The 24,350-nt window shown below is 44.9% G+C and overlaps 3 protein-coding genes and 1 long non-coding RNA gene across 14 annotated transcripts in view; 1 reads left to right on the forward strand and 3 right to left on the reverse strand.

Annotated features, from left to right (window-relative positions):
- Positions 1-104: 104 nt before the first annotated feature.
- Positions 105-5,712, reverse strand: TRNT1 (tRNA nucleotidyl transferase 1). 7 transcript variants are annotated; one of them, XM_085072251.1, is made up of 8 exons: positions 5,694-5,712; positions 4,652-4,755; positions 3,673-3,866; positions 3,012-3,150; positions 2,673-2,799; positions 2,305-2,498; positions 1,895-2,145; positions 105-1,243 (listed from the first exon to the last, which is right to left on the reverse strand). In XM_085072251.1, exons 1-8 carry the CDS (start codon positions 5,699-5,701, stop codon positions 995-997), a joined length of 1,266 nt encoding a protein of 421 aa, XP_084928377.1. In that variant the 5' UTR covers positions 5,702-5,712; the 3' UTR covers positions 105-994. The 7 variants fall into 7 exon arrangements, with proteins under 7 accessions (XP_084928377.1, XP_084928375.1, XP_084928378.1 ...); XM_085072249.1 differs by lacking the exon at positions 5,694-5,712 and adding an exon at positions 4,876-4,971 and having other exon boundaries at positions 4,652-4,787; XM_085072252.1 differs by lacking the exon at positions 5,694-5,712 and adding an exon at positions 4,876-4,965.
- On the forward strand, positions 5,472-19,214 carry IL5RA (interleukin 5 receptor subunit alpha). The gene is made up of 11 exons (XM_085072255.1): positions 5,472-6,564; positions 8,902-9,050; positions 10,275-10,420; positions 10,692-10,830; positions 11,379-11,511; positions 11,587-11,777; positions 12,295-12,440; positions 12,872-13,010; positions 14,140-14,236; positions 17,186-17,267; positions 19,081-19,214. Exons 2-11 carry the CDS (start codon positions 8,966-8,968, stop codon positions 19,171-19,173), a joined length of 1,251 nt encoding a protein of 416 aa, XP_084928381.1. The 5' UTR covers positions 5,472-6,564; positions 8,902-8,965; the 3' UTR covers positions 19,174-19,214.
- A 216-nt stretch (positions 19,215-19,430) lies between these two features.
- Positions 19,431-20,636, reverse strand: LOC146431529 (uncharacterized). Its single transcript, XR_014854679.1, has 3 exons — positions 20,526-20,636; positions 19,640-20,365; positions 19,431-19,530 (listed from the first exon to the last, which is right to left on the reverse strand). It is a non-coding gene; the product is annotated as an uncharacterized LOC146431529 (long non-coding RNA).
- A 1,767-nt stretch (positions 20,637-22,403) lies between these two features.
- Positions 22,404-24,350, reverse strand: part of LOC146431530 (contactin-4) — a 246,066-nt gene continuing 244,119 nt past the window's right edge. For all 5 annotated transcript variants that reach the window (XM_085072261.1, XM_085072257.1, XM_085072258.1 and 2 more), the window contains one exon: positions 22,404-24,171. In XM_085072261.1, coding sequence (XP_084928387.1) covers positions 24,071-24,171 — 101 coding nt within the window. In that variant the 3' untranslated portion in view covers positions 22,404-24,070. The remainder of the gene's footprint in view (positions 24,172-24,350) is intronic.

Raw genomic sequence — 24,350 nt, forward strand, 5'->3', positions numbered from 1 at the left:
ATCAAAGGCAGTTGGGAAGTTGTGTGAAAGCCCAAAATACTGATTTTTTTCCAGCATTGCTCCAATGTTGCCATCTAGTGTTGCCAAATGATATCCAAGGAAAATGAAATCAAAGGAGTTTATTCATTGCCATGGTTCTGTAGGAAAACTTCCACCTGCAATAAGATTTATACACACAAGAGCTGCTCTCAGAAGTTTAACAGCACACAAAAAACCCAAAACCAAAACAGGGATAAGAAGACATTCCTAAAGACCAGCCAGGAATAGCACTGCTCCAAATCCCCAAATTCCCAAGACAAGGAGCTATCTCCCCTCTATTAATATTAACATTAATAGTTTGTCTGACACCTGAAATAGAAAATACACCATAGAACCTTCACCAGCTTAGTTAGTGATAAGTTATTGAAAAACTACTGAAAGTTCATGATACTCACTCAGCCAAGTCATCCTTTTAACCTAAAACTGATTCTGGAATTCTGAAAAATTAAAATAGTCCTAGAAAAGAAAACAGCCTGGTTTTCCATGGCAAGACTGTTTGAGAACTGCTGGAGTAAGTATTTCCATCTTTATCCAGCTTTAAATACAAAAAGAGTTAAGGTAGAGCCCATTATTTCCAGACATCCTCCTAGGCACATAAAAACCCTCATTGATTTAATCTAGAGGATGTAAACAACCTTTTTGGGGGGATTTTGGAGGGTTTTTTTGAATATAGAAAGTCAGAATGAAAAAAATCTTGATGTCACCTCTCGTGCCCTGAAGTCATGATAAAGTAGTAAATATTTATCATTAAATACAGGAAGGAGAGGTAGAGAAGGTGGAATTTGGCAAACAATATTTTACATAATTACAATATTAAACCTCTCCTTGCTGAAATGATGAATTAGTAATGAAAATGTTAAATGTGACAAATGCTCGACTGGCTGTGAGTGGCTCAGTTTCCCGGCAGCTCAGTTCCACTCAGCTCAGGGCACAAACAGTTCTGTTATTATTCACTTCACAACTTCTTCAGGCAGCTCAGCAGTTCCTCTTTATCCATGTGGTATCCACTCTTCTTCCATTCCTCCCTGAGCTGCTGCAGTGCTGTCCCAATCTCCTTGCCAGAGGACACCCCCATCTTCCGCAGGTCGTGGCCGCTGACAGGGAAAGAGGGAACAGTCCATTCCTGCATTTCTTTCAAGAGTTGTTCTTCTCCTTGGTACTTCAGGAGCTCGAAGATCTTGGAGTTGGTGTGAGCTTCCCTAGACTAGGGAAAAAAGGAAAAAAATACAGGGTTTACTGTGAAACAACATAATGCTATTCCCATTAGTCCTTGTTAGGCAAGGTCTTGGACAAGCTGAACTATGAACAAGGATCTCTCCTGCCTTTCTGGTGTTAGAGTCTTGGAGGCTCTGGGAGATCCTTGGGAGACTCCCTTGATTCCAGGAAATAGCTGTAACCCTTATCCATGACCTTTTCTGTGGGAGGCAGCCATGGCTCTTGCCTTCAGTCTCAGTGCAGAATTCACCTGGAATGAGTGCACTTTGCTGTGGAAGAACCTCACAGGGTGCCTGTGAAACACCATATGGTTCCAGGAACTGCACTGATTTTCCCCAACATAATTCAGAGCTGAGTTTCACCCAAAAAAAGCCAAAAAAATTCTCCTGAGGTCCAGCTCCTGTCTCTTATTTCAGTATGACAGCAGAGCAAACTAACAGTCCCAAGTAAAGTCACAAGAAACTGATGATGGAATGTGACATTTTTCAGCCTGAATTTTAAATCAGTCTGAACAAAATTGCTACAGAGCACAGGGTGCTCAGAACTTCTAAAATACAGCAGGTTTGGTTTCCATAAAGCTCTTAAAAGTTAATTCAGTTCACTGTGAAGCCCCAAAGCAAGCAATCTGAAATGCACTTACATCCATCAGGAAGTCCTGGTATGGTCTGAGTGGTTCTGGCCCTGAGCCTTTGGTTAACTCCTGCCTGTGCTTCACCAAGAAAAGGCCAAGGTTTTTTTCTTCCTTGGAGATTTTCAGCCTCAGGTCCAGGTTTGTGACATCATCCTTTGTCTTGAACAAGGATGTCAGCACAGTCATGGGTTTTGGAGACAGATTTTGGATGTTTTTAGTGACTCTGGCAAATTCTTCTAAATTCCCATCAAGTGGTAGCCCTAAAAACACACAAAAAGTGCAAAAAAAAAAGTGTTAATAAAAATGTGAATGTAAACCCAGGAAAAAAAACTTATTTCTTTGTTTTATTCCAAGTTTGATCTCACTTTGCCACAAAATTCTGTCTGTATAAGATACAGGAGTAGGAAATCAAACTTTACCTATGTATTGGGCAATATCCAGCTCATACATAAGTTGAACCAAATGATTCACATGGTTTCCAAGAAGAATTTTCTTCAGTTCCACCCAAATCCTTTCTCCTGATATTCCAGCCAAGCCTTTGGCATTTTCTTTAATTGCTTGCAGTGTGTTAGGTTCATGATCTCCAGGTTCCTCTGCAATTCTTCCATAAAATCTGCCATATAAAACCCCTGAATGTTAGATGAGAACAACTATTCCACTTACAATCACAAAACCATTTAGGAAGGAAAATATGGCAACTACAGCTCTTTTTACTTCACTGATCTCTTTCTGCATATTTTTGAAACCTTCTACAGTTCATTTCTCAAGGGAAGGCAAAATCTGTTACCTGAAATATCTCAGGATTCGTAAATAATCCTCTTGTATTCTCTCAGCTGCCTTCCCCACAAATCTGATTTTCTTGCTTTTCAAGTCTTCATAGCCATTGAAAAAATCATACAGCGTCCCATCCAAACCTAGAAAAAATGAAAAAATAGAAGAATATGAATTTACAAATGTGACTGACGCAATGAAACTCTATCATTTGAAAATCTGGAGAAATTGTGTGATTAGATCTGGTCTGTCAGTTCATCTCCTGTATTTGTACAGACCTTTGACACAGAGACTGAATTCACTGGCAAAACTCAACATTCACTGTTTCATCTACAGAACTGTTTTTCAAATTTACCTAGAAACATGGAGTTGACAGTGAGATCCCTCCTCTCAGCATCCTTGTGCCAGTCAGTGGTGAACTCCACCTCTGCATGCCGTCCATCGGTGACAACATCTATTCGGAGAGTGGTAATTTCAAAATTCTGTTCATGGAGCTGCAAATCCCACAGACATCGTTACTTCAACACAACCATGACATCACATCAAAAAGCTGCATTTTTTCAGCCCTGTGTTTGTAAACAGTGAGTGGACACATGCACAGCAACATGTGCCATGTTTTCATGCAGAGCTGATAATTAATAAAATAGGAACCCCTGAAATTAATCTTTGCATTATTGATTTTCTGCAGAGCCTGCAGAAATCTTCCTACAAGAGATGGACTAAGAGCAAGGTAGAGGAAACAGAACTTGAGAGGAAATCAAGAGCAGGAAACATTAGGATCATGTGTGGGCAGCCTACATTATCTTCTCTGGTGATGACACAGCAGCATTATAATATGATAATTACTTGAATTCTACAATGAATAATCAAAAAAAAATCACTGCATGCCTTAAAGCATGGTCTAATTTAAACCCCTGTTTTGATACTTTAACAAAGAAGGAGCATGCTACCAGTTCTCTACTGGACATGCTGAACATTCACACACAGAAAAGATCCAAATGAAATCACAAACCCACCCTGGCAGTGATGGTTCCATGTTTTTCTCCTTTGTTATTGATCAGACGAACCCCAGCTGCTGTGAACATTTCCTTCATCTCTGCTGGCGTGGCTGTGGTGGCAAAATCGATGTCTTGTGGTGTCACTCCACTCAGTAAATCCCTCACGGCCCCTCCTGCTATTCTCAGCTCATAGTTCTTCTTCTCAAACAGTTCTGGGGAAAAGGAAAAGAAAACCAAAAAGCAATGTCTCACAAAAACCATGGCACCATCAGCCAGAACCTGCCTGCTCACAAAGTTAAGATCATAGATGTGGGAATAAACACTCAAATATGCAGGGAGAAGCAAATCCCTCACAGGTTCATGCAAAATGCACTAATTCGTGGCACAGCTGAGCACCCACAGGCAAATAAATAATTTCTGATTTATTTTTCTGCAGTTTTTCTGGTACCCTAAATACTGGCAGGTCTAACTGGTACTGAGGGCTCTGGGCTGGGGATTATTTTGAACAGTCAGGGGCTGACAAGGGAGAAGTATTCAGATTATTGATGACAGAGCACAGTGAGCCACGAACCCAAATTTCTCCAGGAACAAGACAGCAGGATGGAATTGGCCTACAAAGGAGAAAAGGATGGAGACTCGCTGGGAAGGTGTTCGGCCTGGAGAAGGGAAGGCTCTGGGAGACCTTGGGGCAGAAAAATGCTCAGGAGGGATTTTTCACCAGGACATGGAGTGACAGGACTAGGAGGAATGGCCTTACGGTGAAGGAGAGTAGGTTTAGATTGAATATCGGGAATAAATTCTTCCCTGTGAGGGTGGTGAGGCCTGGAATGGAATCCCCAGAGAAGCTGCGGCTGCTCCATCCCCAGGCCAGCCGCACGGGCTCGGAGCAGCCTGAGACAGCGCATGGGATGAGCTGTAAGGTCCTCCCGACCCGAACCACCCCGGGGCTGCGCTCTGGGACATTTTTCACATTTTTCAGACCTCTCCCCGCACTCACCGGCCACGCTGCGCAGCCCCGGCGTGAAGAGCGCCTGGAACTGCGGCGCCTGCAGCCTCATGGTGCAGCTCCCGTGCCGCCGCCGCAGCAGCCAGAGCCCGGCCCTGCGGGGCACAAGGCACAGCTCAGCCCACATCTGCGGGGCACAAGGCACAGCTCAGCCCACATCTGCGGGCACGGCCGCGTCCCAGCCCTGCCCCGCCGCCCCTCGCTCACTCACTCACCCACCCGCGGGTGCCGGGCCCAGCTCCGATCGGCGGCGCCGGGCGATGAGCTCAGAGCGGCGCCGGGCAGGGGCGGGCCGGGCCGTGAGGGGCCGGGCTGAGCCGTGAGGGGCCGGGCAGGGCTGGGCTAGAGGAGGGAGGTGCCGTGAGGGGCCGGGCAGGGCTCAGGGAAGGCGGTGCTGTGAAGGGCCGGGCTCAGGGAAGGCGGTGCTGTGAAGGGCCGGGCTCGGGCCTCGCTCCTCCCCCGGTCCCCTCGGGCGGCAATGGTGCATCAAAAATCGTCAATAAAACCCGTAGATTTACTGTGGCTTCGTTTCTGTGTAGAGAAGAGGAGTTACAGCGGGAAAACGAGTTATAACAGGGGAAAAACTGCGGAGGTAACGGCGAAATAAGTGGGATGGAATTGATGAGTTTCTTCTTCCCGGTGAGAGGAAACTCGGCAGCATTTAAGTGTTAAATCAGTGAATCACAAAGTCATCGTTTTGAAAAAGCCCTCTAAGGTCATCCAAGCCCAGCTGTGCCCCAGCACTGCCAGGTTCAGCACTGCCCTATGTCCCCAAGCGCCACATCCACCTGGCTTTATGGGGACTCCACCGCTGACCTCTTCAGCCCACAGCCCTGCAAAACCCATCCTGTTCCGAGAGCAGACACTTATCAGTGACAAATGATTATTTACAGATGGTATTGTACAGCTGATAATGTCTAACTGCAGTTGAGGTCTTGCCCACGCTGAGCTACATCCATTTCCACCAATCTGGCAGAGCTTTTTCAGTTCTAGTCTGAGCCCCAAAGCACTCGCCCTTCCCAGCTTGTGTCACCTGCACATTAATAACTTGGATTCCAGGTTGTTAATGAGGCTGAGTCATTAGCCTTCTTCTCATCCTTCCCGTAACTCCATCACACACAGCCTCGCTTCCTGCAGGGTGTTCTCTGGGCCCTGGGGTTGGATTTGTTCCTTCTCCTGTTTGTGACCCTGTGTTTCCATCATAGAATCATGGAATGGCTTGAGCTGGAAGGAATCTTAAAGATCATCCTTTTCTAACCCCATGCCATGACCAAGGACACCTTCCATGAGCCCCATCCAGCTCTGAACACTTCCAGGGATGAGGCATCCACAGCTTTTCTCGGAATAGAGAAGTTATCCAACCCTATGGATCACAGCTCAAAGCTCTTAGCACAATACTGGTTTTGCTCTGGTGCTGGTAACTTCCCAAAATGCTACTGGTGTCTGCATGGCTGTATGGCAAGAGCTTTGGACAAAATGGCATAAAAAACTGGGCAAAGGGTGCACAGTTTTCCAGCAATTCTGGGCTTGATTTCCTAGGGCGAGAACAAATTGGGATGTCAGCAGTGTGACAGTAGGTTATTTCTTTGTGGTCACTCAGCACATTCCTGCTCTTGAAAAGTCATTAGAGAACTCCCAGACCACTGCATATAATTAACCCTCAATAAATAAAATGAGCCCATTTCTGGGCTAAAGCATGCTTGTGTGGAGCTTTCCACCCTGTGGTCAAATCCCTAGTTCCCTTTTTCAAGGCGCTTATCTCACTTATCCTCTGCCATCACTTGTGAGGTACCAATCACGTTGGTACTTGAAAGGCAGCAGTTATAAAAGAAACCCACGGGGAGAGCACCCAGAGACCAGGGAACAAACAGAGCTGACTCTTCATGGGACTTGGAGACCCACAGGTAACCTCATGGGTGTCTGCTGGGCTCTGGGTCTGCCTTGTGCTTGCTTTGAAGCCTGCAGAGGTCCTGCTTTTCAAAGGCAGTTTGCCCTGGGAAAAGCATCTGGAATCTGCTGCCTCTTGGGTGCCTGTGAAGTATTGGGACACATCAGCTGTAAGGGAGAAAATCATTACCTCGAGGAGGCTGTTTTTTGTGCTTTGGATCCCTACTGCCCTTCTAAAAGGAGAATATTCTCTATACAAAGAGAATATCCCCTTTACCCTCTGCTTATTGCTTTTTACCTGTATAACCAAAACATAGTAGAATCAAAACTTTTATTTGTCCAGAAAACTTACGATACCCATTTTTGTGAGGAGCATAATCCTCTTGTAGACTTCTAGTTACCATCTTTACTTGAACACACTTACTTTGATTCTCTTTTCAGCAATTTCTGCCATGAAACAGGGTATCACAGGCTGCAATTTGCTCTTAGAGGATGTGGTCTTACACAGCTGCAGAAATACATCTTCTGAAAGCTGTGTTTCCAATCTGAGTCTGGCAGCGACAAAAAGAAAAATAGCATTTTGGAAAACAAAGCAAGAAAAAATAAACTGAAAAGAACAGGATAATAATTGAAGACTCATCTGCGTTACAGTAACATTTTATATCCAGCTTCAATTCAGTAATGTGCTGCTCAGAAAATATAAGATCTAATACATGCAAGCTTTTAGGCAGCAAAAGAAAAAAGATTTTTAGGATCTTTGTAAAAATATAGGGAAAAGAAGAGTCAGAACCCTTAACATTTTGAGGACAAAGTTAAAAAAAAAAATCTCAGGTATCCAAACCCACTTTAAATAAACCCAAGGGAGAGTCAGCTGCTGTAGTTATGATAATGCCTGAAACCAGCACACTGACATAATTCAAGTAGATGTGAATCCTAAGCACTTGCAAAACATGAGGGTTTTTAAAGATTTTTTAAAAATAATGTACTGAAGTCATTGCTTTTCTAAAAAAAAAAAAAAAAAAAAAAAAGAGTGCTCTGAGCAGTGAAACTAATGAAGCTTCTTTCCTAAAGTTAGTTTTTATTTTCAAGGATGTGAGGATAATGAATTTTTACTTCTAAATAGAAAAAAAGTTATTAGTGTATTTAATAGTCTCATCAGGTAAATGAAATGATGTTTCTTGAAGCAGCAAAGAAAGCCTGATGCCAGTAATTTGGGCAGGCATAAATGTGTGCTGTAAAGAACATTTGTCCCATTGTCTGTGATTTGCTACATTTTGGAGGAACCGAAACGCCTGGCCAAGATGTCTTTCAATAACCCAATGTACATAAAATCAAACCCTGGCTCCCCAGGAATCACCCATTAGCAAACTCCCGAGTTTCTGCTGGCCTCGTGCACATTTTGGCTGTCAGGAAAGTAGAGAGGCACATAATGTGAATATAGATAATGAGGGGACTTGGACATTAAAACCACACTGTACTGTAGATGATGTGTCATTTTAATGAACTCAGCACTCAGACTGCCTTTTGAAAAATAGTTACTGTACAGCAGAATTATTCCAACTGTGATCAGTGGGAGTGCTTCCAGTCCCTGGGTTATTCCTGCTCATTACCATTGGAAAATATTATGTTTTCCATACGAGCAATTGCTGTAGTGCCCCAGGGAAGTGGTGAGATTGGGCTGGGAGGGTGCATTTCTCTTCAGTAAGAACATTTTGAAAAGCTGCTGTTCTGCAAGCCCATATTTATATTAGGTTATACATGAATGATTACACAGAGAATTTTTTTTTCTCCCTGTAATTCATGAAGCAATCCACAGGAAAATGCTGGGTTTAAGATTAAAAATAGCTGTTCATTTAAATTAGAAACAAACAAAACAGTTTCTCTTACACCCAATAATTAAGAGTGGAGAATTAGCCTTGAGGTGTGCACTGACTGTGTCTTTAGGGAGTTTTATTGGAGTAGTAACTAGAAAGTAAATCCCAGTAAGCAGCTATTTTATATAGAGTAGGAGATAAAAATATGGATATTTCTGTTCTTGGAGGCACTGGGACTCTCCTGAAAGCCAATATACCTGAACCTGACTCCCTTTCCATGGAGAAATGCTCTAATTCCATGGCTGCTCTGAACATCCACATGAAGGTTTGAAACCAGCAGCTTCTCACAGAGGTCTGCCAAAGGCAGCAAGATGAAATGTGCTTGGTGGGACTGACATTAAATTTAGCTCCCACAAGAAGCATTTTCCTTCAAGAAAAGAAGAGCCTATCCCTGCAGGGCAGTTTCACTCCTTTGACTGTGTGGGCAGATCATGCTCCATGGTTTGTGTGCTTAACCCTCGGGATTGTGTTCATTTTTAGCTCCAGTGAAATGGTGACAAGACACGTGTGCTGATGCCTGGCTGTGCCCATCCACCACCCGAAGATGATGGCCAGTGGGGTGCAAGTTGTCCTGATCCTCCTTTGGACAGCAAACTTGGCTCAGCCAAAGATGTCTCAAGGTGCAGGAGGTGAGGAGTTTCCTGCTGCCAGGGTGGAGCTTTAGCACCAGTGGGTGCCCAAGGTCCCTCTGTGTGCTGTGACTGTTCTGCACGTGGCTAGAACTGTCTGGCAGGCCATGAACCCAGGATGGCCATGGATGTGCTCTCCTGCTCCCTGGGACAGCTGTATTGTTCCCAATTCGAGCCTGGTTTGCTTTGAGAAGGAAGGACCTCCAGTGATGGAGACACAGCTTGTGCCAAGTCCTCTGGGCTGGGCAGTTCTGGGTGCTTTGCGAGCCTTGGGGTTTTCTGAGCCTTTATGGGGCAGTTTTCTTACAGCAATGTGTAGGAAAAACACACAGCTTGAAAACTGAACTCCTGGGCATCAAAGGCTGGAATCATGGGATAATTGGGGCTGATAATGGAAAATCCCAGAATGGTTTGGGTTGGAAGGGACATTAAAGCTCCCCCAGTTCCACCCCTGCCATGGGCAGGGACACCTTCCACTGTCCCAGGCTGCTCAGAGCCACATCCAGCCTGGCCTTGGACACTCCCAGGGATGCTGATGTCCCTCAAGTACCTTGGATTTGGCAAATAAGACAGAGCAGGCTCTGAAGAACTGGAGAGGAGTAGATTGATTATTTCACTGCCCTGCTATTTATATGCAAACATTCCCCCAGCATGAGATCTTCCTCATTTCCATGGGAGCTCTAGGAATCCTTCTTGCCCTGTCATTTTAAATTATCGTTCCCATCCTTCTATGTTTTCTTCCATTTGTGCTTAATTCCTCTGTTCATCATTTTGGTCCCACTCTCACATGCAACCTCTTGTGGCTGTCAAACTTCTCTTTGAAAGCCCTCACGTTACCTGCTCCTGCAAGCTGATGTGGGTGAGAATTGTTCATGCAGCTGATCACTCCATCAGCCCTGTTCCCTATGTGTCTGTGTGACAATGAGGACCAAGACAAAAAACCTGGACCTAATTAACAAGCCAAATGTAATATATCATAGTAATTTTCAAGTTGAAACTGTCGTAAAAATTAATTTTTAGGCCAAGTTTTAATAAATTCTTATTTGATGGGGCTTTGGTTATTTAAAGCTATTCTTTTTAAATATTAGGAACATTTTATAATGAGAGAATATAATACTGAAATGAAATTATTTGCTGGTATTGCTTGCTGCTTGCAAACAGCTATTGCTCTAAACAATTCACTGGATTGGATATTCATGGATATTTCTATTTTCTCCCTTCCAGTTCAGGTTTTCCCACCTGTTAACTTCACCCTCACAGTGTCAGCCTTAGCACAAGTCCTGTTACACTGGAAACCAAACCCTGCTCAAGAACAAAACAACTCCACCATTAGATACGATGTGAAAATCCTGAGCCCTGTGCCTGAAGAGGTAAGATAAAAAACAAATCAAGGATCTTAAGAGGGCTAAATCCCTGCTATTCTCTTTTATCTAAACACACGCTTTGGAGAGATTCCCTTTCAGCCATCCTTGTGGGCACAACTCTGCTGGGACAAGCCTTGGGAATTGCAGTCCCTGCAGTTTTCATCTGGAGGGATGATGGATACTGACCTTAAGTACTGGATCCCCATTCAGCCCAGTACAGATCCCTTATTTTGCCTCCCTTCCCCTGTGGTGTTCATTTGACATTTTTTGTTTCAAGTATGACACCAAGAGGACTCACAGCACCCGAACAGCAGTGCTTCACAACGGCTTCTCCGCACTCGTCCGGACCTTGCTCCTGCAGGAGGACCTTCAGATGAGCAGTGACTGGGTGAAGGGACACCTCCCACCTCTGCCAGGTAAGAAAAACCCAGGCAAGGTCTGCGTTTTGTGTTCTGCCCATCTGTGGACGAGACAGCGAAAGGTGACAGGTTTAGTGTTTTAAAAGAAAAATAAAGCATTTTCCACTTTACCTGCTACAAAAGGATTTAGTCCAGGCCTTTCTCTACTGCAGTGGAGCCTGGAGTGCAATCTAGAGGTGCAAAATGTCAATAACACCTATAAAATTTTCTAAAAATGCCTTGCTAAGGCTGAGGTAGCTTACTGTGGTGCACCTGAGGATATTGTTGCCTTGTTACACATGAAATACATGGTGTTGTGTGGTTTATGTACTTTGTTTGGGAATCTCCTTCCTTGCATCCATCCATCTGTCCATCCCATCCCATCCCATCCCATCCCATCCCATCCCATCCCATCCCATCCCAATCTATCCATCTATCCAAACCCCCAGACCCCTGTGATAAGAAAGAAAAAGCTATAATGAAATCAAGCTGTTTTGGCAACATGGACTTGCTCTGATTTTTGCAGTCAGGCTTTCATTCTGCTCTGTAATTCCTCACCTCTCCAGGTGCTGCAGAGACCTCTGTCACTAACTTGTCCTGTGTCACTCACATCACCGTCCCTGGCAATGTCTCTCTCCACTGCACTTGGCTCCCTGGCCAGGGGGCACCAGAAGACACCAAGTACTTTCTGTTTTACAGGTTGGTGTTTTCTCCCTTTGCAGCCAGCAGTGAATTTCTTTCAGAGCATCCTGTCTCACCAACATTTTAATTTAGGTATGAAACACACACCGAGGAATGTCACAATTACATCAAAGACAAGTGGAACAGGAATATTGAGTGCAGCTTTCCAAGTACTCAAATTAAACCTGGGGAGATTGACAACCTCATTGTCATACACATTAATGGCTCCAGCAGACATGCTGCAATCAAGCCTTTTCAGCAGTTATTTAACCAAAATGCCATCGGTGAGTAGGAATACATTAAAAAAAAAAATCAAAAATGTTTAGCAGGATTGTCAAAAGATTTGTGAGGAAATTCTGCTGGTTTGAGTGGTCCTTGATGCAGGTGAAAGGATGTGTTGGTGTTGTACAGTCATCTTAAGGAAATTAGAAGAGATAACTGGATTGTTCTAACTAAATTTGATTTTAATAATCTATTTTAAATTATAGAATGGCAAAAATAAGAGGTAGAAAAGACAATTAGTTATTCTGTTTGTTAGTCAAAGCATTATTCCCAATATTAATTTTCAGTTGTTTTAGTTTTCCAAAACTTTTAAGTGCATTTTCCAAACTATTTTCCCATAACTATTACCTGCAATGTAGTTATTCCTCCTAAATCCTTATCTTTTCACTCCAAAATGTGAAATAAATTCAAGAATTATAGGTCCTACTTGGAAACAGTATCAGGTTATAAAATGCTCCAGTTTTTAGTATTTAAACTTGTCTCTATAAATAACTCACCAGCACAGTTTTCTTTTTGCAGAGAAAGTGAATGTTCCCAGAAATATCAGTGTATCCCTGGAGCAAAATGATCTCCTGGCCACATGGGAGAAGCCAATTTCTCCTTTCGATAAGGAGTGTTTTGAATATGAATTGTACCTCATCAACTTGAAGTCAGGTAACAAGCAGGTAATTGCTCCTCCAGCATCCAAGATTATCCAGCATTCCTGTCCTCTGCAGCTGGAATTTGCCTTCCTCTTCTCCTCAATGCCTTTTTTGTCTGCAACAAACCATCCCCAAGAGACTTGGGAAAGGAGGAGAATATTAGATTTATTCAGCTTTATGCATCTGGTTCAGGACAGTTTTTACCATCGTGAAAATCCTGCATTAAGGGTCATAAGGAAGAATGGAAAAATGAGGCATTTTTCAGGAATTTGCCCCGAAATATTGGTGTGTTAGGAGAAGTTACACCTACAAAAACAGAGATCTCACCTCCAAAGCAAGGCCAGCTGCACACAGTTAATAAAAACAATAAAAAAGACAAACATGGCTAAAGTTTATTTTCTGAATGGTCAAGTCTTAATTAATACCTAAGAGCACAAATTGTTATTTCCTGACAGATACTGAAAATCTCCTCAAACAGCTTCCGCCTGCGGATCGATGTCACCAGCAGGTATTCCATCCAGATCAGAGCCAACCACAACCACATCTGTCGTGCCAGAGGCTTCTGGAGTGACTGGAGTGCAATTATTTATGTTGGTAAGGATGACCATAATTTCACTGCCTGATCAGGACAATGGGCAACATCAGGGAATTTGAATAGGAAACAGGAAAACAGGGGTTTGAAGGAAAAACCTGTCTTGTTAATGCCCAGGGGATTTAAATCTGTTCCATTAAAAATCAAACAGCTCTTTTCGAGGAGGGTTGGTTTCAGACAGTGCTTTGTGAATGTTTTCAGAGATTGCTATAAACTCAAGGCCTTTTCTTGCATCACTTCAGTTTTTACAGGTGTTTCCCTGCCAACATTGTCATGTTCACCCTTGAAATTATTGTGAGAGATCATGTCAACCATTGCTTTACAGAAATTATCTCCCACCTTAAATGCTGGGGGGAAAACAGGCCATGATTTGAGCATCTTTGGAAAGGATCATTTGCTCCCTTTTGCTCTGCAATTCCTACGTGCTGAACAAGTTGTTGTGGAAATAACAGTTCCTTTATCACTGCACGTTATCAACTGTTTGTTCTTAGACATCCTCCTTTGCTCTTATCTTTGGAGTTTCTTAACTTCCTTCTTTGCACTTAAAAAATACCCTCTTACACTCTCCTGTTTACTACAGTCCCCCTCTTATATCAGGAATTCAAATCTTCAGTGTTTTGCCTCCTTTCTCCAACACATCCCCTAGACCTCCTCACCTGGCTCACACAGCAAACACTGAAAATTCATTCTGATGGCAAAAAATAGTTGCTTTTCCATAATAAAAATGTACTTAAATCTCAGCAATATCCAAGGACAAGACCACCTAATTCAGTGTTTCTTCTGGAAAAGAGCTTTTAGGGGCTTGTTGCAGTTCATCAGCACAATACAGGTTCCTGCCTCAGCTATTTTCTCAGCCTCTTGTTCTCTTCTTCACATCAAAATAAAAGAAATTTATTGTTGAAATCAGAAATTCAGTGCCATGGAAACTCTTCTTCAAGCTCTGCATTTCATTTCTAATTCCAGGTATTTTTGCATGTTCATTTGCAAAATTAACACGTTAATTTTCATGTTAATTTGTGATCTGAATACAAACACATTAAACAGATGAGGAAATATTTTGAAAGAGCTTGTTTCAAATAACCTGTACTAGAATAATAGATTTAATTACCTTTTTTTTCCCTTGAAATTCAGGGCAAAATAAACTGGAGAGTTCCATAGCCTGGATTTTCACTCTGCTTTGTGTGTCCACATCCTGCACATTCCTGCTTGTTGCTATAATATGCAGAATGTAAGTATCAGCATGTTCTTTTTTATTACAAAATAACTAAGGACCAGGTATTCAGCAAGTGTGAGGGGATGTCTCTCCTTGCCAATGTGATGAAAATTTTACCTCCTTGCTGCACTGAATTTCATGGAGCTACTCACCTTATTCCACCCTTCCTTCCCTGCTGCTCCTTGCTCCTTCTCCTCTAATCCCCAGCCTGCCCTGGGAGGATGGAGAAGTGTAAGAAGATGAAACACAGTGTTGTACCTGCAGATATTAAAAAAAGAAAAATCGAGCAGGTTCCCTAGATCACAGTTTCATTAGTACTCTGTTTTTACTGCTCTTGAAAATTCATGAAGTGCACTCTGCGATTCAAGCCACGGAATCGTTTCAAATTTCATGCGATTTGCAGCCATTATAAGGAATTTCATTACACCAAAGAGGTCTATAAATTTTTCTGTGTACTTCCAGGCATCAGGGATAAAGACCACCATTTGGGAGGAGTGCTGCAAGGCAAAGGAGCCCTCAGGGACTCTTTGGGGAGGCTTTTCCCTTCACTTACTTGCAGAGGCGGATGGGGTTATGGTCTTGATAAAAACCACAATTGAATGTTTTCCTGGTTTGCCCTCTGTCTTGAGCAGGGAGCAGCTTCTGTACTTCCCTAGGAATAACATTTGCTCCTGGAGGTGAGCCCACAGGAGGATGGAGTCAGTCACTTGTTCCATTTAGGTGCCATGAGGGCACTCAGTGCCCTCCACACCCCAAAATTGGTGTGGTCATCCCAGGTACTCCCCTGTTCTGTGCTCCACAGCCAGCAGACACCAGGCAGCTTTGGAAAAACTCCCTGGGGAATCTCAGGGGAGGAAATACTCAGGGACAGGCACTGTGACACAGAGTTAAAGCAAATACTTCCTCCATTTCATCGTAGCATTTAGAAGGGGGAGAAGAAGAACTTGTTCTGCTTATTTCTCTCTGTTTATCTCTGGCCTTTTCATGTCACAGCCTATGGGAAAGGTGGAAATTTCAGACAGAGAGACACAGCATGAAAACTGGAGACCCTGAAATGCTGATTTCAGGCATGAAGGTCCCATGGGGTGTGTCCAGGGTCTGGAGGTCCAAGTAGAGGTAATGGAAGGGCTGTGCCTTAACCTGTGCAGAGGCAAACAGAGCTACCTGGGATGATTTTGTGACAAGATCTTTAATCACACAACTCCAATTTTTCAGTAACCTCCAAAAAAGAGCAGAGCCATTCTGAGGGCATCACCCCACCAGTGCCTCCCTGCAGAGAGCTGAGGGGCAAAGCAGCCCCCATGGACACAAGGGTGCTCCTGCCTCGTTTCTCTTGGGCATTTCTGCACTCCTCCTTAAGTGTTCCCCCTCCACAAGTGACATGTAACTCATGCTTTTTGCTGACTCAATAAATAACTTTGATATGGCTCCATCAAAATCTTTTACTGGCAAACAGCCCAACGAGCAACACGCCAATTCCAAACAGAAGCAAATCTTGTTGGGTACTTTGCCCAGCAGGAGCATAAATCAGAGCTGAAATGAGATGCAGGTGCAATGATGTGGCATTTTGGAAAGTTTGGGGGACCTGGTGAAGTGTGGGAGCTGTGAAGGCAGCAGTGCTTGCAAAGCTCCCCTGGGTAAGGACACAAAGACCCTTAGGAGGGGAGCTGGGAAGATTGGACACAATGCCAGTGCTGCTGCAGCAATAATATTAGCACTCATCCTGCCCCACTTCCCTGTCCCACCCCACTGTGGGCAGCAAACAGCCTCACTGAGCCTTTGCACCCACTGTGTCCAGCTTTTCAACAAAAGAAATGCAAATCTTTCCCCCAGAACACCTCACAGCCTGGTTTTCCTCCCCATATTCCCATTTCTGGCTGCACAATTCCCTCACAAAGCCTCACCCACGGGCAGCAATGGGGAGATAACCCACAGCTTGCCTGGTGGTGTCTGTGCTGGGAGCAGTGCTGTGGCTCTTCCCTTCACCTGGCAATTAGTGAAGCATCAATGTCACCTTCAAGGCAGCAGCAGCTCAGCCAGGAAGGTTTAGCTCCAAGCTGATAGACAGAAAATATTATTCCTCCTCACCAGGAGAATAATAATAGGATAAAGGGAAAGTTGACAGAACTCAAAAAGCTTTTGGAAGAAGAATAGTCCTAAGAACATAAGCACTGAACTAAGCAGACATCAGCCAAGAGGATTGTCACAAAATAAATGGGGCAGAGGGAGCAGATCAGCCCCACTCCTTGCTCTGTGCTCCATCCAGAACAGACCCTGGATCCCAATTCTGGGCTAAAAAGTCTTCACTCAGGCCAAGTTCTCACTAAAACCCTTTTGGACATGGTGCTATCCAGGGCTGGAGACAGTGAGAGCCTTTTGGTGCCTGGGATGTGAGGGCTGAGCTCTGGGATGTATCCAAGACAGGGAAAAGCTCCCTCTGCAGCTCCTGCTATCACAAAAATCCCTGTGCTGTGTGCCCAGGAGCGTCAGGCAGGGAAGGAAGGTCTCAGAGGGTGTTAGCAGGATGAGTTATTACAGCACTAAGCAGATGTCAGCCATCCCTGGTGCCTTCCCTGCCCACTCCCAGCTCCCTGGGCACACAATTATTTGTGGTTGCTCTCCCACCACGAGGCAGTTTGTGTCCAGAAACCAAAGCCTGAGCAAGAGGCAGCTTGTCTTGCCTGTCCAAACAAGGTACATGACAGCAGAGCCCTTGGGACGAGCTGAGTGTGAACACACAGAGCAGAGCAATGAATTTCTCTCCCAGACAGGTCTGAGAGCTCCAGCACTGGATGGGACCTGCAGAGGGAGAGGCTGCTGGGGACAGCCTCAGGCCACCTCCTGCTGTCCCCACATGTCCCCAGGGGTGTCCTGCTAGGAGCAGCACAGCTGCCCAGCCCGGTGGGGATCATTATCCATCAGGAGCTGCCACCCTCTCACACCCTGCACTGCTGTGTTTTACAGAAACCACCTCTGGAGGAAACTGTTCCCACCAATTCCAACGCCCAGCAACAAATTCCGAGATCCCTTCCCGGTTGACTATGAGGTAAAATCACATTTTAGTTGCCTTTTTCCCCCCCCTTTTCTTTTTTTCTGTTTTTTGTTTTTGAAACTAGAAGGAATGCTTGTGTTTGTGGGCTGCTTTTTCCCTGTAAGGCTGGGAGCAAATAGGGTCATAAAATCATTCAAGCTGGAAAAAACCTCCAAGACCATGCAGTCCAACCTCTGACTGAATAACCCCATGCCCACTAAACCCATGGAGTTTAGAGTTCCTGAGGCTGGGAATCAGCAATCCTCACTGCTGTGGTAGGGACTCACCTGGCTGCATGGCCCCTCCTGTGCCAAGGACACTTCCCAGCCTGCTGCAGCTCTGGTCTGGCTTTGTTTGCAGATGTTGTGTTTTGGGAAGGGCTAAAAATGAACAAAAGGATTAAAGGCTATTGTCGAGTTCTTTGTTAATATCCATGGAATTTCAGACACAGGTGCCTTTTGTGGGGAAATGCAGCTGCTCCACAGCCAGGCAGAGCAGCTACTGGAGGGGAACTCCTGGGGAGCTGATTTTGTTAAACCTAACAATTTTTGCTCCTACTGTTAAGCTGGACTTAAGCCTTATTACGTTTGCTGTTACTTCTGATAAATACATTTACCTTAGAGATAAGATAAACCCCTCATTGTGTGCTCCAGGGAAGGGCTGCTCAGCAACTTGATTTTCCTTTGTCCCCTTGGAGCAGGGGTTTGATTTTTTCGATATTGTTCTTCCTCCATGGTCTGGTTGAGGAAACAAGCTTAGAAGATTATCATATAATGTTTGTTTTTAATTAAATGGTGCAAAATACCATGACTTGGGGCATCACAACTAGGAATATGAGAAATAGCAAATATTATTCTGCAGCTAGAAAATGTGAGCTTGCAAAGGCAGTTTCACATCCTCAGGAGCAGCACTGCCTTGTTTGTAGTTGTGTTTTTACTCCAAAGGAGCTGGGTGTGGTAGGTGACACCAGCCAGAGGTGTCTGCTGGCACCACAAGGTTGGTGGCACTGGCAAGGAGGTGAGGACATGACCCAGGTGCCTGCTGAGGTCACCAGGCAGAGTGAAGCTGTTTGCTGGGGACATTCAGTTCCTAAATTGGCAGTGTAAACAGGAGGTGAGGTGACGAAAGCCCTGCACGGTGGTGGCCCGTGGGAACCTGCTCGTCCCTCTGTCACCTGCCACCCTGCAGGGCTTCCCAGCAGCTCAGCCACTGCTTCTGCTTCTTGCTGCAGCTCACCAGCCCTGCACACTTGTTTGTGCAACTCTGTGCCCGTGGGGTCAGGATGTGGCCCCAAAAATGGGCTTTGCTGCTGTGTATTCAGAAAAATCCCCGTGCCTCACGCCAAGCTCCCTCATGGAGGAGAGGTCAGGCACTGGAAAAGGCTCCCCAGGGAAGTGGTGGAGTCACCACCCCTGGAAGTGTTCAAAACCCGAGTGGATGTGGCTTTTGGGGATAAGATTTAGTGGGTGTGGGGGAATCTGATCCGAGGTGGGGCTTGATGATCTTGGAGGTCTTTTCCAGCCCTAATGATTCCATGATTCTGTGCCCTCCAGCTCCTCCTGGGGCTCTTTGTCCTTGGCTACAGGGGGGTGGCAAAGCATGGCAAATGGGGAATTTGGGGGTGCAGGGATTGAGGGACAGAGGGATGAGCAGCTCTGAGAGAGCTTCAGCAGGAGGGTGACAATCCTCCTGTTGAACCCAATGCTTCTGAGCTCCTAAATCATGAACTCTTTTGGGTGAATCCCTCTCCAAATGCCCCAGTTTGAGCCATGGGGTTTGCATGACATCCTGAGCTCTCCCCCAGCTCCCAGGGCTGTTTGTTTTGCAGAGAGCACGGACCTGCACCAGCTCCACCGAGACCGAGCTGAGCAGCCTGGCTGAGGGGCTCCACTGCAGTGTCCTCGAGGACTCTGTGTTCTGACAGGCTGCACGTCCCCAGTGTCACCCACCAGCGCTGGACAGGGTCCATGGCAGCTGCTCTGTGTCCCTGCTCCCCGTGGGGAGGAGAACTTGATCCCACAAGTGCCTTGTGCAATGAGAACGTCACCAAATCAAAAGTCTCTGCAAGCAGCATAGAAGTACAGCCATGGCACAAGGGCTGTGGAGGGAAAAGTCTGGGAAAGAGCTAATGGATTCCTTTTTCTGGTTGGCAACTTTCTCTTTTGGATATTTGTTTTACCTTACTCTGGGAACTGGAGATGCAAAGTGCAAACTGGGGTTGGCATGGCCCTGTGGATGCAGCAAGGTGGTCCTGGGAGTGACCAAGAGGGGTCAAACACTGGGAAAAAAGAAGAAAAAAAGTTACAAAGTACCTCAGTGCTGTCATTCCCAGAGCTGTCACCCCCAGAGCTGCACAGCAAGGCCATCATGGGAGCAGGGACACTCACTTGGTCTTTGCCGATACATTTCGTAATGAAACTCTGAATTTCCACCTGAAAAACCTCCATGGAAATGCAGTTCCTGGATCAGGGCAGGTAGGTCTGGGACCTGTGCAGCCAGAGCACCCTGTGTGGGGCCTGTGCTTGGCCAGGGTCCTCTGCACTGCTCCAAGGGTCTCAGCCTCACTTTGTAAGTAAGCAGCACCAATCTGGGATGGAGGGAAACATCTGAGATCAGCTCAGCTGCTCAGAGCAAGGCTGTGGTTTGATCCCTGTGTGGATCACTCCCTAAAGGCCTGGACTCAGTGATCCTGTGGGTCCTGTCCAACCCAGAATATTCTGTGATCTCTCTCCATTGCAGGACTTTATAAACTCCCAAACTTCTGGATTTTGCAGGTTATTTAAGACAGAAGTGAGCTTGTTTCTGCACCTGCTGTACCATTGGTCTGACTGCTGTGAGCAAAGCTAACTCTGCCTGCTCCTTCTGCACACTCAGTGCCACATTCCAGCAGGAAACAGCTTTTCCTGTGTCCTCATTCTCCCGAGGGAGGGAATGCTGCTGGGATGGGTTGGTTCTGCAGGAGCATCCCCTGCTCCCTCAGCACTGGGCAGGCTCTGAGACTCAAGGTGCTCATTTCCAGCCCAGGACTCCTTTGCAGGCTCTGCCATCAGCTGGCAGCATCTGCAGAAGGACAACAAGGGATTGTTAGTGCTTCCTGCCAGGGGAGATTAAAGCTGAAGGGAGGGAGGAAAGAGAAAAAAGAGAAAAATGACATAAACAGATAAACTTTCTCAAAGGCACCAACAAAACAAACCAGCCTGGGAAGGCAGGGATTTCAAATGGAGGCGTTAGAGAAATGTGCCAAGGACTTCCTGGTGCTCTCCAGAGTCTGACCTGCAACGAGCTGGGCTCCTCCTGGGTGTGCAACTTCAGTCATTCTGGAAATCCAAGCCCAGTATTGCAACCTGGTTTTCTTTGCTGTTGTTCCATCTTAAATGACCTGGGCTTGAGACAGCCTGAGCTTCTGATTTATTCACCTGCATTCTGATGTATTCACCTGTGTTCTGATTTATTCACCTGTGTTTTGATTTATTCACCTGTGTTCTGATGTATTCACCTGTGTTCTGATTTATTCACCTGTGTTCTGGTTTTTTCACCTGTGTTCTGATTTATTCACCTGTGTTCTGATTTTTTCACCTGTCTTCTGTAATCCACTGAGGGACCTCCCAAATAAACTCCCACCTCAGACCTTGGGCTTTGACCTCCCTGGTTGTAGCCAATGAAGTTCTCCTGGTCTTTTGGAGTTCCTTCTACTTCCAAGAAACCTCCTGTCCATGGAGCTGGCCAGAGGAGGGGTTAAACATGTTAACAGAGAATGAAAATAAAGATGTGATCCAGCCAATAAGTCCTTTGGAAGGTGCCTAAAGAAATGGAGTTCCCAGGTACTGCAGACTAAAAATAATTAGAAGAAATGAGCCAGTTCTCATCTGGGTGAAGCAGCATTGCTCCATCAAAATTAATGTAGCTCATTAATAGAAGGTTTGTGCCTCCAATGTCTCTCCTGCATGTGCTTTTAATGGATTTGAGGAGCCCAATTTTAACCATCAAAAATCAGAATTTCATTAGCAAAATCCTAAAAATGAGACTAAAGAGAATTCACTTATTGGAATGTATTTTATGTCATGCCTTCAAGTGGCCTAATAAATAAGATTTCTACATAAAATTCCATTCCCATTAATGGCAAGATATCACAGAGATTAAGGCAATATAGTTAAATACATTTTGTATATCAGGATGAATCCTCTTGGGGACAAGGCAGGGCTGGATGGCTTGGAGACTAAATATGTAGTAGATAAATATATAATATATATTTACTAATATCTAGTAAATGAAACCACCGTGGTGTAAAGCAGGAGTATCTGCATTTCCCCAGCCCATTCACCCTGAGCTGTGCTGGGATCTCACCTGTGCTGAGAGCCAAGGGTGCAGGAGGAGAACAATTCCTGGCTGAGTGCTTCCTTACAGTGATGATCCCTGGAGTGAAGTCTTCATCCCAGCCAGCACAAGTGAAAAGGGGATTTATCCAGGACATCCCAGCCAGGTTTTGGCACAACCACACCACATCTCCATCCCCATCCCCACAGCAGAGAAATACTTATTCCTGATTTTTTTCTCTTCAAACCCAGCTCCCAACCCCCTGCATTCCTCCTTCCCAGCTCTTCCCTGCTCCTCACCTGCCTCTGGAAATGGCAATTTTACATTTCTTTTTGTACCTGGAGTTGTGCTACTGGGCCAGTTTATTTTTATGCTTCACTGGCTGCCAAGTGCAGCACTGCTCCTTTGAAATGCAGAGAGCATCTCACAACTCCTGCCCCTGAAAGAATTAGAAATCCTTTGAATTAGATTTAGTGGTTTAGATTGAATTAGAAGTAGATTTCGTGGTGCTCCTCAAATGCTGAGGAATCCCCAGATGAGCAGAGGCAGTGCTGTCCCTGAGGGGCTTTGCTGTGGTCAGAGATGCTCCACCAGCTTGGGCAGCTCATGGCTCTACAAAATACACCCCAAAATTCACCCCCACCCAGATTTTTGGTCAGTTTTGGGAGCAGAATTAGATCAGAGATGTATAAACAGATTTTTTTTTCAGCCTCCACAAAATTTTGACTTGAACCAACTGTTGTATCTTCACATCAGTGACATTCCCAGCAGGTGCTGAGGTGAAATTTCTCACTGGGCAGAACAAAATGCAGAGGAAAAAAGCTCCTGGAAGACAGGTATCTTTACAAATGACAGAATATTTATTACCAATACCTTTAAAAAAAGATTACATCTGCTAGATCACTGATAAATATCATTTACACCGGGGAGAAAACTACAGAAGCTTTTTTTTTTTTTTAAATTTTTCTTGGTTTTGTGGATTTTTTTTTGTTGTTGTTTTTCTTATTTTATTTTTTTTTACATAGTAACCATATCAAACTAAGAAAGGAACACAGCTTGAAATACTGACAATATTTCTCTGGTCAACACCCCTGACTTTTACACAAGTGGAATCCTGATTATGAGTTACTGAATAAATATATTTAGAAGGTCTAAAAGTTAACTGTATTATTTTTTAAGCAAAAAAGACAAGTTACAGGCAAATTCAAGCTATCAGGAAAAGAAAAAAAAAAATACCACTGCAGCGCATTGAAAGTTGAAAATCGTATAGAAAATTCCGTTGCCTTTTGCCAGCGTTATCCCATCTGAACTTACAAAATTCCCCGTAGTAACAAACAGTCCTTCTCTTGAGAAGAATTATTCCAGTGTGGATATTGTCGTTTTCTGCTGTGACTCTGTTCTGCCGCCAGGCGCCTGGGAAGAGTTTGTAAGGAAAGGCAAACTTCCAGCAGAGACCTGGGAGATCCCACTTTCCTGGATAAGCTGGAGCTCCCAGGGCAGCACTGCTCCTGCTCTGGAGGAAATTCCCAAGTGTTGTCTGGAGAGTGGAGTTGCCAAGGATGAGGAGTTGTGTCCCAAAGAACGAGCCCAGAGCAGCTCTGTGTCTCGGAGTGGCTGTGATCTGATTTCCTTGGAATTAATCCCCAAAGGTGCGCAATTTCCTTGGAATTCCATCTCCGAGGTGGGCTGAGCTGGGCATGAAGCCAAGGTGGGACAGCAGGTGGCTCCTCCAGTGTCCCACTGTGTCACCACAGCTCTGCAGGATCTTCATTCCCACCCCATTTCATGCTAATCATGAGCAAGACAAAGCAATCTCACTTCAGCCCCTCCTCGCTGCACGATGCCACAATATTGGCTACGTGTCCTGCAGTCCACAACCATCCCAAAAGCATGTGGTTTTCCAAGATTCTGGTGTTTGGAGTGTTTTGAGTTCGTCCTGCTCAGAGCTCTGGGTAAAAGGTGTGTTAGAAGCATTTGGAGTTGCTGGAAGTGCCAGTGAAAATTCAGCCTGTTACAATCCGGGTCTGGATCAGTTCTGCCTTGTAAAACTGTACAAATCCAGCCAATTGACCAAGAACAACTTGGAACTCTCCGTCGGAAAGGAAAAAATCCCAAACAATATTTTCGTGATAATGTCGTCCATAGCATTTTAGAGCAGAGGAAAAAAATTAATATCTACATCATATGTTAACTTTAAAAAATTCTATAAAACACTAAATATATAATAAAAAATATGCATATAAGGACATATGTAAACTGCTTTGGTAACATCATATTACAGATGTTTTCAGTGCATTGCAGAGTTTCCAAGGAAACTTCAGACAAAGCTATATTTGCTTTGAGGAAGTACTGTATAATGCCATTCCTAAAGAAGCATAAACATTTTTTTTTTTCCAGTAGTAAGATGTACTCAAACCACAATATTACTTAGTACTGGGTGTCTCCAAAACAACTAGCTAAATGTTGCTTATATTATAAAGAAGAAGTCCTTGATGCCATTGTTGTCATAAACTGGAGCGAGCTGTGAGGGAGATCATGATTGTGCTGAGGGCTGACAGGGTGCAGGCGCTGGAGGTCGACGAGCCTGAGCCTCTGGCGTAGGCATCTGAGAGAGGACAGGGAGCCACAGGTGAGGAAAGAGCAATTCCTTAGCCCTCCACCCCAAATTTAAACTCCCTGTGCTCAGATAAAGCACAGCCCCATGCACAGCCCCATGCACAGCCCCCTGCTCGTCACGGTCATATCTCCAACTGCATTTCTGATTTCAATTCCTGCCCCCGTTGT

This window comes from Lichenostomus cassidix, chromosome 12 (assembly GCF_008360975.1).
Source record: "Lichenostomus cassidix isolate B80296 chromosome 12, HeHo_3.0, whole genome shotgun sequence".
Classification (NCBI taxonomy): Eukaryota; Metazoa; Chordata; class Aves; order Passeriformes; family Meliphagidae; genus Lichenostomus; species Lichenostomus cassidix.